The 13,577-nt window shown below is 39.6% G+C and overlaps 1 protein-coding gene across 3 annotated transcripts in view; it reads left to right on the top strand.

Annotated features, from left to right (window-relative positions):
* Window positions 1-13,577, top strand: part of Sugct (succinyl-CoA:glutarate-CoA transferase) — a 668,162-nt gene that overhangs the window by 10,552 nt on the left and 644,033 nt on the right. For all 3 annotated transcript variants that reach the window (XM_055603972.1, XM_055603970.1, XM_055603971.1), the window contains exons 2-3: window positions 11,667-11,718; window positions 12,188-12,261. In XM_055603972.1, the coding sequence (XP_055459947.1) occupies window positions 11,667-11,718; window positions 12,188-12,261 (126 nt within the window). The remainder of the gene's footprint in view (window positions 1-11,666; window positions 11,719-12,187; window positions 12,262-13,577) is intronic.

The raw sequence follows: 13,577 nt of genomic DNA, 5'->3' as shown, positions 1-13,577 counted from the left end.
ATGCAATAATTATGTATGATAGAAAACAAATTATAATTTGTGTAAATTATATGTGACAATTAACTTACTGCCTATAAATAATTTTTTAGTAAAACTGATTTAAAATATGCAAAGTATGGTAATATTAAAACAAAAATTCCTGCAATGTACACGTGTATGTATGTGTGTATGCTTTTTCATGTATATGTAAGTGGGTGTGGAGACCAGAAGACACCTGAAGTGTCATTAGTCAGGTGTTGGCCTTTTTTTTTTTTTTAATGCAGGCTCTCTCAATGGCCTGGCCTGAAACTTTCCAAGTAGTCTGAGCGGGCTTGTATGGGATCCCCATGGACTTTGCAATCTGGTGTTGGATTACAAGTACATGGCTTCATGTTCAGCTTCTGGTTATTGAAATCAGGTCCTCATTCTTATAAATCCAGCACTTTACCAACTGAGTCCTCTCCCAGGCCCTTCACAATGGACATGTTTACACCTGGCTCTTAGCATATGAGTACCATGATTTGTTTTTTTGTTTCTTTGTTTTTGAGACAGGGTCATCATGTTTCCCTGGCTGGCCTGCAGTTGACTAAGCAGGCTTGCCTTGACCTCAGAGAGGTCCACCTGCCTTTGCCTCCCAAGTACTGTAGATTTTTTTTTTTTTTGAGGGTGATTTAAATTCTGTAGACAGGAAAACTTAATTGAAGAATATTACTATTAGAAATTGCTCAAGGTATTTTTTGTTACGCTACTAGAAATTTTTATCTGAATTGTTACTTTCCCATGGGCTTTGTTTCTTTCTTACTGATCTCTTTAAGTTTTATTGTAGAAACCGTTTTTGTTTTATGCTTGAGAATGCTTTTATCAGTGTACTGTATCATTTATCTTCTAATTTTATCCCCAGTATCTTTTACTGTACCAAGCTGTCCATATACTAACCTATGTATTGCAACTATTAACTGTTTCCTTTATAGTTGTTTGAATTTCTATCTATTATCCTCTTTTTCTTTCTTTTTTGGTTTTTGATAAATAAAAGCTTTCCTCAAATAAAAGTGTATTTCCTTTCAGCTTTTTCTAACACCATAAATATTTAAATTTTATTTATATATAGTTCTTAGTGATGCTTACCTCTGTGGTTCCCAGTCTCTTTGCTAGGTTTTCCATCTCCAGGAGTTTCTTAGTGTGTGTTTTCTTCACTGATTCTGTTTTCATATCTTGCACCATTTCCTTCATCTCTTTGAATATGGATTCCTCTCTGTCCATGATGGCCTCTATTTTTTTGTTTGTTTCCTCTTTATATGCCTCTACCAGTTCCTCTATTTGTTTGGCTATATTTGCCTGTGTTTCTTCGAGAGCTTTGTTCATTTCCTCTTCATTTGCTTCCATTTGCATGGCTCTTTCTTCGAGAGATTTCTTTGTTTCCTGTTCAAGTGCTTCCAGTTGTGTGGCTATTTCTTTGAGAGATTTGTTTGTTTCCTTTTTATGTGCCTCTAAGAGCTGGATAAACATAGATTTAAAATCATTTTCCTGTGTTTCCAATGAATTAAAATATCCATTGATTTTTGGGGTTGCTTGTGAAGCCATGATGTCCTGATTTTTATTGGATGTGTTCTTACGCCGGCCTCTAGCCATCTGCTTGTCCGTAGCCTTCGCTATTTGTTCCTGGAGCCTATACTTCAGACTGGGTCCGTCTGTCTCTTGAGTCTGGAGTATTCTTCAGGAAGATGAGAAAGGTCTACCGGTTTGAAACTGGATGGTGTTTCGGCGGCAGCTAAGGAAGAAAGGTTTACAGGCGCATGTGCGCAAGCTCGGGCGTGTGCGTGGAGGCGTGCCTTGAAGGAACCTTTGCAAGTGTTTGTAGATGCCTGGGAAGGTGGAATGTAAACGAAGGTGGGGGTGTGGGCGCCAGGTCTCTGGTGAAGTGCACATGCGCAGGTGCCCTGCCCTGCTCAGTGGCCCACAAGTCTGTAGCTCTAGGCACTCAGATCGGTCTGGGCTGCACCATCTTGGCTCCTGGAATTGTTTGGCTACACTCTATTGGGAGACCCAGAGAACAGAACAGGGGCTTCAGTGTTGAGAACGCTGTACGAGGGATCCCTGTGTTGGCCACGGTGGGGATGTGGGTGGGAGGGATCCGATGTCTGGCTGCTAGCACAGAGGGTCCCAGGGTCTGGGGTTCTGCATGCACTCACTCGCAGGCGTACGTGGAAAGTGCAGAGGCCCTACGGTTTTCTACTCTCAGATTTGGGTCCACTGTTTGGCCGGTAGAGCAGGGAGGGCCCTGTACCTGGGGTTAAGCACTCACCGCAGCCAGAGCAAACAAAAGTGCTTACTCTCAAGACACCCCTCCCGCCAAGACAACCACGGGGCACCGGGATCTACTCTGTCCCAGCTTGCTGGTAGTCCTCTCTAGCCTGGGAAGCCTCAGGCCCCCATCCACTCACCAGTGTTGGAGATTTGGATCCTCTGCCCCTCAGGTAGGGTGCACACTGGTCACTGCCTTCCAGGAGCCCTCCTTACATTTAGCTCTTGAATCTACCTAGAGTTTAATAAGAACAGACACAGATGGCAGTCCCTCTTCTTAGGTGTATAATCAGTTTTCCCAACTATATCTTAAATAATTTAACATTCCTCAGTTATTTGAAATGTCTTCATTATGTGATAATGAAGAAGTTTTATTTTTCTATTATACTTGTTTCATTTTTCTATTATACTTATTTCCCTATTCTTTGATGTATTCACTTTTCTGTTTTCTGTTTGTTTTCAAGAGGTTTTCTGTGCAGTCCTGGCTGTCCTGAAACTCACTCTGTAGATCAGGGTGGCCTTGAACTCAGAGATCTACCTGCATATGCCTCCTGAGTCCTGGGAGTAAAGTCTTGGCTCCACTTGCTTGTTATTGATATAGTATATTGTAAAATCTCTTAGCCTAGGTATCTTTCCCCAACCCCATAATTGTACTGACTGTTCTCGATCATGTACTCATCAAATGAATTTCCACAGTAGTCATGTTCTATAAGGCCTGTGGTTCATGTAGTAGTGTATACTGAATAATGAACTCGCTTCTAGGACACACATGGTGTTAGGGTCCTGCTCATATATTTCATCAATGCGTTAATGGGTAACCTTTACACAGGGTTTCTCTGTGTAGCTCTGACTGTCGTGTGACTTACTCTGTATACCAGGTTGTTTTCAAACTTACCTCTGCCGGCTGGAATAAAAGGAGTGTGCCACCTTTAAAGTTTTCTATTAAAAGGCTAGCCTGGTTTGCAGAGAGAGAGTTCCAAGCAAGCCAGGGCTACATAGTGTCAGTCTCAAAAACAAAGAAGCAAAAAAGGTTAATTTTGCCTTCCTACCCCTACCATTTGCCCTCCCAACTTCATGTGCTTTTTTTTTTTTTAATTAGTTTGTATGTTTGTTTTGTATTTTTGTTTTTTAAAAACTCACTGAGTCCACTTAATGCTGTCTGTATGTGCATGGGTTTAGATCCGTTTATTATATGTTTTCTCTCATATGTGGGTCCTACTTCCAAATTTGTAGATCTATGTGTTTAATTTGAAGTATATGTTTAGTCAGGAAGCTAGAAAAGGCCCACGAGAAAGGGGGAGTACTTATGGGGTGAGGAAATAGGTACATGTGATATGATTTATGAAAAACCCTTATTGAACCCACTACTTTGTAAAGAAATTTAAAAATACGGTTGTAGCATCTCAAGTCCCAAATCTCAGAAGAAACTTTCTCTCTCCCAGAAGCTATCAGTTGCCTGTACTTTCTTATCGAGGGCTGGGACTTTATGGCCGCTTCCCTAGTCTATGCTGCGATTTTGTCTGCTGTGATCTTCCCCAGGTCTTGCATATCCTGTCACAGCTGCTGTTAGTTCAGAGTCTGGGAAACACTTTTCATTGTAGATATTCACTGCCTCTGGCTCTTAAAATCTTTCTGCTACCCTTTCCAACATGATTCTGAGTCCTGGGAGGAGGGGGTAATGTTGATGTCCCATTGAGTGCTGGTCCCTCCCCAGTCTCTTTGACCAGAAGTGTGTCTGTGTATTAATTGACATCTACTGAAGAAAAAAGCTTCCCTGACAAAGGTTGAGAGATGCCATGATGTATGGGTAAAACAAAAAGTTATTAGGAGTTGGTTAATAGTATGTCCATTTAGTCGAATAATAGTAGTAGGTTCTTTCCTAGGGCCTCTTCCAGGCTGACCTTGAACTCACAGAGATCCATCTGCCTCTGCTTCTTATGTGCTAGAATTAAAAAGGTTTGTGTCACCATGTCTGAACTTTGATTTCTTTTCTTTTCTCTCTTTTTCCCTCCTTCCTTTTTTCCTCCCTTTCCTTCCTCTCTCCCTCCTTTCCTCCTTCCTTCCTTCCTTCCTTCCTTCCTTCCTTCCTTCCTTCCTTCCCCCCCCTCCCCCCCTCCCTCCCTCCCTCCCTCCCTCCCTCCCTCCCTCCCTCTCTCTCCCTCTCTCTCTCTCTCTCTCTTTCTTTCTTTCTTTCTTTCTTTCTTTCTTTCTTTCTTTCTCTTTATCTCTCTCTTTCCTTCTTTTCTTTCTTTCTTTTCCTTCTTTCTTTCTCTTTCTGACAGGGTTTTTCTGTGTAGCCTTGGCTGTCCCGGAACTCAGAGAGCTACACCTGCCTCTGCCTCGCCGAGTGCTGGGATCAAAGACATGCACCACCATGCCTGGCTTCAATTATTTTCTTGATGGTAGCCAGTTTGACTTGGCAGAGACATAATCTGAAATTAGTTTAATTTGCATTTCCTTAATGAACAACGATGTTAAACAAGTTAAAATGTTTACTGGCCTCTTGTTTGTTTTGAGAACTCTGTTTACTTCCTAGCCCCTAAAAATGTTTGGATTGCTTGCCCCTCGTATATTCTAGATAATAATCCTCTGCCAGATGTTTTTCTGTCTAAAGTTTGCTACCATTAAGGAAGCCGTTTCTTCACTCAATTGACTTTTTTTTTTGGCTGTGCAAAAAGAAGCTTTTTAATTTCATGAAGTTCCATCTGTTGATTATTGACCTCATTTCTTTTTTTTTTCCTTCATCAATTTATTTAATTACTTTACAGCCTGATCTAAGCCCCCTTTCTTCTCTCTTCCCAGTCCCATCCTCACACACCCCTGCCTTCATTCCCTTTTCCTCTTCTCCTAAGAGAAGCGAAGGCTCACCATGGGTGGTAACACACCTTGGTACCACAAGTCACAGCAGGGCTAAGCACATCCTCTACCACTCAGGCAGACAAGGCAGCCCAGCAAGGAAAAAGGTATCCAAAGGCAGGCAACAGACAGTCCATGTTCTGATTGTTAGGTGACCCACATGAAGAACAAGCTGCACATGTGCTGCATATGTGTAGGGGCCTAGGACCAGTCCGTGCATTTCATTACCGATGGTTGCGAGCCACCCTGTGGTTGCCAGGAATTGAACGCAGGACCTCTGGAAGAGCAACCAGTGCTCTTAACCTCTGAGCCATCTCTCCAGCCTATCCCTGCACTTCTTGTAGGCAAGACAAATTTTGGTTGACCCCATTTCTTGAGCAATTGGAGAACGGCCTTACCTGTATCTTAAGTGTACTCCCTTCTTTTTCAGTTTGTATGTTGAGGTACTTGATTTATTTAGAAATGGTTTTAGAGCAGGGTGAGAAATAAGGATCTAGTTTCATTCTTCTACATAAGTGTCCAGTTTTCTCTGCAGCATTTGTTAAAAGTCTGCTTGTCGCCAACGTGTTACCGCTCTGTAGTAGAATTTGGTATCAAGTGCAGTGATACCTCCCTCCATGTTCTTTTGGCTGTAAGGGGTCTCATGCTGCCATGTGCATTTTAAGATTTTTAAACTATTTCTGTGAGAAATGTAATTGGAATTTTGATTGGGATTACATTGGCTCTGGAATTCTATTGGTTGGAAAGCCATTTTTACAGTATTGATTCTTCCAACCTATCAGCATCGAGTTATTTCCATCTTCTAGTGTTTTCCTTGCTTAGATTTATTTGAAAGCAATCTGTTTTTGAGGCCAATATGAATAGGGTTATTTCCTTGATTTTTTTTTTTTTTTTTTTTTTTTTTTTTTATGACAGGGTTTCTCTGTGTAACAGTCCTGGCTGTCCTGGAACTTGCTATGGCTTGAGCTCACAGAGATTCACCTGCCTCTGTCTCCCAAGTGCTGAGATCAAAGGCGTGTGCTATCACAGCCCGGCTTATTTCCCTGATTTTTTTTTTCAGTTTGTTTTTTATTGGTGTATAGAAAGGCTACTGACTTTTTGTGTTAATTTTATATCCTGCCACTTTGTGAAAAGTATTCATCAGCTTAAGAACTTTCTGGTCTATGTATAGAATATTATCTGCAAATAAAAGTACTTCAATTTTGATTGTTTATGTTTCTCTTATTGGTCTCTTTCTCTCTCCCTGTCTTTGTTTTTTGTTTTTTGAGAAAGGATTTCTCTGTGTAGTTCTGGTTGTCCTGGAATTTGCTCTGTACATCAGGTTAGCCTCAAACTCAGAGATCCGCCTGCCTGTGCTTCCCAAGTGCTGGGATTAGTAAACATCTTTTTTCTTTCTTGCTTAACCATTATTCTGTCATGAAAAAAATATTTCTTATGGCTTAATGAATGGATTTTTTTCTATAGTAAATAATCTCAATGACTTCTTCAATATCATTTGCAGAGCTAGCTGGTGGTTGTAAATTTCTTTAGCCAATCTTTATTATGAAAAAAATGTACAGATATATTTGCTAGGGATGGTGGTCTGCATTGGAGGTTGTTGTACGTCAGAACTTGAAACACACCTGTGCAGGCCTTCCTACCTTCTGAGAGTTCAGTTGAGCAATGTGTTGTTATTCTGTGGGACTTACTTTTTTTGAGACTTGGCATCTCACTTTTTCTACTTTCAATATCTTTTCTTTGTTTGTTATATTTAGTTTTCCAATTATTCTATGATGAAGGGAGGTCCTTTTTTCTTTTCTTTTTTTGAGACAGGGTTTCTCTCTCTGTCTCTGTCTCTCTGTCTCTGTGTGTGCCCCTCCCAGTCCCCGTGTGCACACAGAGCCTTGGTTTTCTTGGAACTAGTTCTCTAGTTCAGGCTGGCTTTGAACTAACAGAGATCCTCCTACCTCTGCTTCCAGAGTGCTGGGGTTAAAGGCATGTGCCACTACTCATGTATGGGAAGTTCTTTTTAAATCTTTTCTGTTTGGTGTCCTAAATGCTTCCTGTATCTGGACTGGATTTCATTTGTGTAATTCTTAGAAATTTTTCTTTATGGCTGTTTAAAAATGCTTTCATTGGCATTAGGCTAGAGAGCTCCTTCTATGCCTATTATCTGTATATTTGCCCTTTTCAAAGTGTCATGTATATCTTGGATTTCTCCTGGTACCTTAATAGCTTATCTTTGTCCTTGTTGGATTGTTTCACTCCCTCTCCTTTTCTTCAAGCTGAGTTAGTCTATTCTTTCATTGCTCCATTCTATTAATGAGATTTTCTACAGTTTTTTTAATTTGATGTGTTATTTCTTCATTTCCAGCATTTTAGATGTTTTTCCCTCAGTATTTATGTTTGTTGAATTCATGTTTCATATTTTCTCCTTCTTTATTTTATTTACCTGTTTGTGTTCTTGTTCAGTGTCTTAATTTTTTCTTTGCTTTCTTTCAGCATGTTTCTTTTTTAATTTAATTTAATTTTTTATTATTAGTTACATTTTATTAATTTCAGCATGTTTCTAATGATTCTTTTAAGTTCTCTGTTCAGGATTTCATCTAACTTAATCTTAATAAAAGTCATTGCTGTAGGATTAGTAATTTTTGAAGGAGTTATGGTGTCTTGGTTTCATATATTTCTTTGTTACTGCATTGGTATTTACACATACGGTGTTCTTTCTTTGCTAAGTTTGTTATTTTTTAAGCTCTATTCTTTCTGTGGGAGTTTTTGTAATACTCAAGTCAGACTTAGATGTGGTGGAGCTGAGTATGTAGTTCAGAAAATAGTTCCTGAGTCCAGAAGCTCGGGGTACTTAAGAGTAAACTTTGTATTATTCCCCGAACAGTGTAACTGGGACAGCTACACTAGCTGCTTGTTATGATCATCATGTAGTGGCTCCTTGACTTCAATAACTCTTGGAAGACAAACAACCAAGGATAGTATAGAGTATATTTAAATTTTACCTAAACTTAGGAGTGGAGAAAAGTGCAGTGGGTAGGATGATAATTAAATGTCACATCTACATTGAAAAGAAAAAAAAAAAACCAAAAAAACAACAACAACAACAAAAAAAACGACATGGGTAATATAGCTGTGAACAAAATAAATCAGATATTTTTGGGACCCGTAGAGTGTGTGTGCGCGTGCGTGTGCATGTGCATGCATGCTCCTGCATGAGTTTCTGCACTGTATATGCGTACAGATGCCCTCAGAGTTACAAGCAGTTTTGGGTCACCTGACACAGGTGCTGGGTACTGAAACTGGTCTCTTCCAGGAGCAGTTAGCACTTTTAACCACTGAGCCATCTCTTCAGCTCTAGGCCTATAGATCTGAGAGATAATAACTCTATGGACGGTTACAATCAAGAAGAAAAAGGAGGCTGAGATAAGAATGAGATAAAGAAGACTCAGAAAACTCATAGGGATAAGAGGAGGAGTGTGAGATGTGGTTGAGAAGTAGAGGGAAGATCGTCTTACAGGATGGAGGAACATAACAGTTCTGCAACCTAACTGAGTGATACGCAAGCACAATCAAAACCATCATGAGGCGTATATGCAGGAGTGGAAATTAAATACACGAAAGTAAGAAATTTAAAAAATACGTGGGGAATGAGTTGCTGGCACAGCTGTGATGTGTTGAAAGATAAAGTTCTCAGATTGTCTGGCTCTTGAATACTTCACTTGATGCCGCGTGTGGGAGGGTTGTGTAGGAGCCACTGGTCTCTATAGCATCAGTGTTTTGGTGTGTGGTAGAAGAGGGGTGGTAAAACCCTTCTTGGTAGTTGCCTTGGGTCCCTGCACAACACGGAGATCTCTTGAGGAGCAGCAGCTCCCTTGGAGTTTTTGCTATCCTTTCCCGGGCAGCTCTCCTGTATTTATAACTTTAAATTGCAGTGTGGTTATATGGAGATAATGTCAGCAGTTAGTTAGAAATTATGATAGGTGATGATGCTCAAAAGTCATCTTGTCAAAAAGCGACTAGACATGATGTCTCTGAATACTTTGGGTGATAGAGTTTGTCCTGGCTGCTTTTGTTTGTCAACTTGACACAAGCTGGGGTCATCAGAGAGGAAGGAGCCTCAGTTGAAGAAATGCTTCCATGAGATCGAGCTGTAAGGCATTTTCTCAATTAGTGATGAATGGGAGAGGGGCCTGCCCTTGGTGGGTGGTGCCATCCCTGGGCTGGTAGTCCCGGGTTCTATAAGAAAGCAGGATGAGAAAGCCAGGTGAAGCAAGCCAGTAAGAAGCACCCTTCTATGACTTCTGCATTAGCTCTCACCTGCAATTCTCTGCCCTGTTTGAATTTTTGTCTTGACTTCATTCAATGATGAACAGCAATATGGACCAACTTTCCTTTGGGTCATGGTATTACACGTCAGCAGAAGAGACCCTAACCTAAGACAGGGTTCATTGTACAGATCATTAGACTTAACAGTATTTCAGCAGTCAGTTCACACAAGAGTGGTATGTTGCATCAGCAGCACAGTTGAAAGGTTTATCTGCCCATGTGTCTGAGCTCTGCTTAACAGTTTTTTCCTGCTCCATTTTAGGCATCCTGAACCATTTGTCCACCATTTTTGATTCTCGGCATCCTCTTATGCTCTTTTTCTTTGTATGATCTATTGTCTGTTTTTGTTTGTTTGTTTGTTTGTTTTGTTTGTTACTCATCTTTTTGTTGAATGGTGACTCCTACAGGCAATATTTTTCTTTCTGAAAAAAGATACAGAGAGATAGAGGTTTTCAATATTATTTTTCATACTTTCAAGATACTTTGTATCTTGACTGAATTTAGAACTTAGGGAAGAAATTTCTGTACCCTCTAATTTCAAAGGTTTTGCTCCATTTTAGCATTTAATTATTGAGAAATATGATACTGGAGATGGAGGGATGGCCCAGTGGTTAAGACTGCTTGCAACTCCTGCAGAGGGCCAGAGTTGAGCTCCCAGGACACACATTGGGCAGCTCACCAACTCCTGTAACTCCAGCTCCAGGGGATCTGATAACCCTTGCTGGCTCCCAGTGGTAGCTGCATACAGGCAGGTGCCAATTTGCCAGTTCACTGTGTTCCAGGCACGCGCGCACACACACACACACACACACACACACACACACGTGTTTAAGGAATTCGAAACTGTCTTGATCAGCAGTCCTTTAAAGATGGTCATGTTTGTCTTTCTGCTCCTTGAAATGCTTCACATCTTCTTTGGTTACAAAAACAATGTTTTCACATTTTTACAGTGATGCGTTTGGGTGCATGTGTTTTTTCCTTTATTTTTTTTAAACTTTTTTTTTTATATAATATGTTTTAAACTTTTTTTCTCTTCACTTACTTTTCCCAGAATTGGTTATTTTATTTACACGTGTGTGTATGCAAAAAGGTGTGCATGTCCCCAGTGAGTGTTTGTAGGTCAGTGGACAACGTGTGGGAGTTGATTTTCTTCTACTTTTTGTGTTCCAGGTGTGGAACTCAGGGTGTTAGGGTTGGAAGTAACTGCCTTTAGCAGCTAAGCCATATTACCAGTCCCGATTGTTGGTTTTAACTGCCAACTTGATACAATCCATAATAAGTTTGGAAGAGAGATTCAGTGAGGGATTTTTCTATATCAAGTTGGCCTATTTAAATGTTGTGTTAGCCAGTTAACAGTTGTGATCCTTTGACTTCCATAAGAGCTGGAGGATAAACAAACATGGGTAGTACAGCATATGCTAGTTTTAGTAACTAAGATTATGTTGGGAAGGAAGTAGGTAAGCAAAGACAGGGATAAGTATTAGATTTAGAGCAACTTTAAAAAGAAAAAAAAATTGACATGGTGGGTAACAGACTGGGAGGAGAAAGCCGAAATACTGTTAGGATCCAAAGATTTTAGAGACTGTTAAAACCATGGATCGTGAAATCAAGAAGTAGAAAGAGTATAAGGATGGGGGAAAGGAAGACAGGAATAAGTAGGGGAGTACATGAGAGGCAGATGAAAAGTACACTAGAGAGCGCACCATAAAATAGTGGGTAGAGCAATGCACAGAACAGCCTGGAACCTGTCTGAGAATAACAAGTCAAACCCATCAGGAGACATATAGGCAAGAGTGGGAATTAAATATAGAGTGAGACGTTGAAAGACTACTCTCTGGAGTACATTTCCGGCACATTTGCGCTGGTTGGGAAGGTGAACCCATCTGGCTTCCCTCTGGCTCCACTTGGTGCCCTGTGAGGGAGGCCTGAGTGGCAGCCCTCATTCTTTGTGCCCTGACCCTCATCCTGGCCTCTGTGTTTCCGGACCACAGAGGAGGTTGTAAATCCTTGCCTTATGGTTCCTGCAGAACCCTGTAGATGTTTTTTTTTTTTTTTTTGAATGAGACAGGCCAAGGTTTCTATGTTACATATCAAGCAGAATTAGTATGAAGGGAAATTATTTTTGATGATAACAAATAACTTAGATTATGAAGAATTGCGCAGTTTACTTTGAAAAAAATTCTAATTTATACTCTTTAATGCTATATGTTTGGCAGGTACTGACAATATGAAGCCCCTGGAAGGTGTGAGAATTCTGGATCTAACAAGGTTTGTGTCACTTTACCTTTGAGGACCAGGCTGACCTCAAACTTGGAAATCTGCCTGCGTCTGCCTCCCAAGTGCTGGCATTAAAGGAATGCACCACCACTGCCCTGCAGTTTTTACCTATGTTTTAAATGTGCCAATATATTTAAAATAATTTCTTATGATCATTAAATGTAACAAAAGATGACATTTATGAATGTCATGCTGCTGCCTGATTATCCCCCCAAATTTATAAATAAGGCCTTTTTATATACAAATTTTTGCTTTAGTTTCAAATTTTTTCCCAGGATGGAGTTCTAGAAACAAAGTTCCTTCATCAAAGGGGTTATAGTTTTTTTTTTTTAAACTCTTGATAAATACTGTAATTTTAACAAGTTTGATCATTGCTAACATTATATGAGCTTCTCTATGTTAAGAAAATATTTAATAGATTTCAAGATGGTCATTTATCTATCACTGTTTAACATTGTAGAGTACTGGCAGGACCATTTGCAACAATGAATTTAGGAGATCTTGGAGCAGAGGTTATAAAAGTGGAAAGACCGGGTAAGTCTACTTACTTTTAGAAAGTAGAATCCGGCTAACAAATGTTTTTGATAATTCTTTAAGTAATCCAGGATTAGTGTATTTATAAGTTGGATGAGAAAATAATGGAAATGAGGTATTTTTCTCCATTCCCTGTCTTTCTCTGTATCTATATTAGTTATCTTTTATTTATATGTATCAAGGGCTAAGGCTCAAGGAAGTTCCTTCTCATATAATGAAAGGTTCTATTATGATACATAATTACAATGCTAATAGCAACACCGTAGTGCTAGGCAAAGTTCTAAACCCTTCATTGATTTTAGTTTAATCTTCGCAACAACTCTGTGTGCTGATGAACTAGTACTTATTATGTAGAATACTCAACTCTGATCTTGGTTCTCTTAAGCCCATATGAGTCATCCCATGAGTTAGTGTGACCCTAGTCTGTGACTTTGGGCTTAAGGGAAAAGGAACAGAAAAAGAAGGAAATAGAAGACAGATAGAAAGAAGGAAAAAAGAGTCAAAGTTTTTAAATCAAGAGATCCAAATGCTCTAACCCAAGCCATTATTTTCTAAAAAAATAATTATTTCATCATTTTACTATCATAAAAGTTTGATTTTATAAAGCAAAATTTAGATAAGTTCTTTGGCAACCTTCCATCAGACAGAGGGCTGATATCCATTAATATATAAAGAACTCAAGAAACTAGATAGCAACAAAGCAAATAACTAAATTAAAAAATGAGGTACAGAGCTAAGCAAAGAATTCTCAACAGAGGAATCTCTAATGGCTGAAAAGCACTTAAAGAAATGCTCAACATCCTTAGTCATTAGGGAAGTGCAAAACAAAATGACTAACTCTGAGATTTCATCTTAAACCTATCAGAATAGCTAAGATAAAATCCTCACTTGCTGGTGAGGATGCGGAGCAAGGGACACACTCCTCCATTGTAGGAGTGCACACTTGTACAACCACTGTGGAAATCAATCTGGAGGTTTCTCAGAAAATTTGGAATAGTTCTACCTTAAGACCCAGCAATACCACTGCTGGCATATACACAAAAGATGCTCCACCATATCACAAGGACACTTGCTCAACTATGTTCATAGCAGTTTTATTTGTGATAGAAACTAGAAACAACCTAGATGTCCCTTAACCAAAGAATGGATAAAGAAAATGTGGTACATTTACACAATTATTACATTACACAGCTATTAAAAACAAGGACATCATGACATTTGCAAGCAAATGGATGGAACTAGAAAAAAATCATCCTGAGTGAGGTAACCCAGACCATGAAAGACACACATGGTATATACTCACTAGACTGCTAGCA

The sequence above is a fragment of the Psammomys obesus genome, unplaced genomic scaffold, assembly GCF_907164565.1.
Source record: "Psammomys obesus unplaced genomic scaffold, mPsaObe1.curated_primary_1811, whole genome shotgun sequence".
Lineage (NCBI taxonomy): Eukaryota > Metazoa > Chordata > Mammalia > Rodentia > Muridae > Psammomys > Psammomys obesus.
This window is presented reverse-complemented; position numbering and strand designations above follow the sequence as displayed.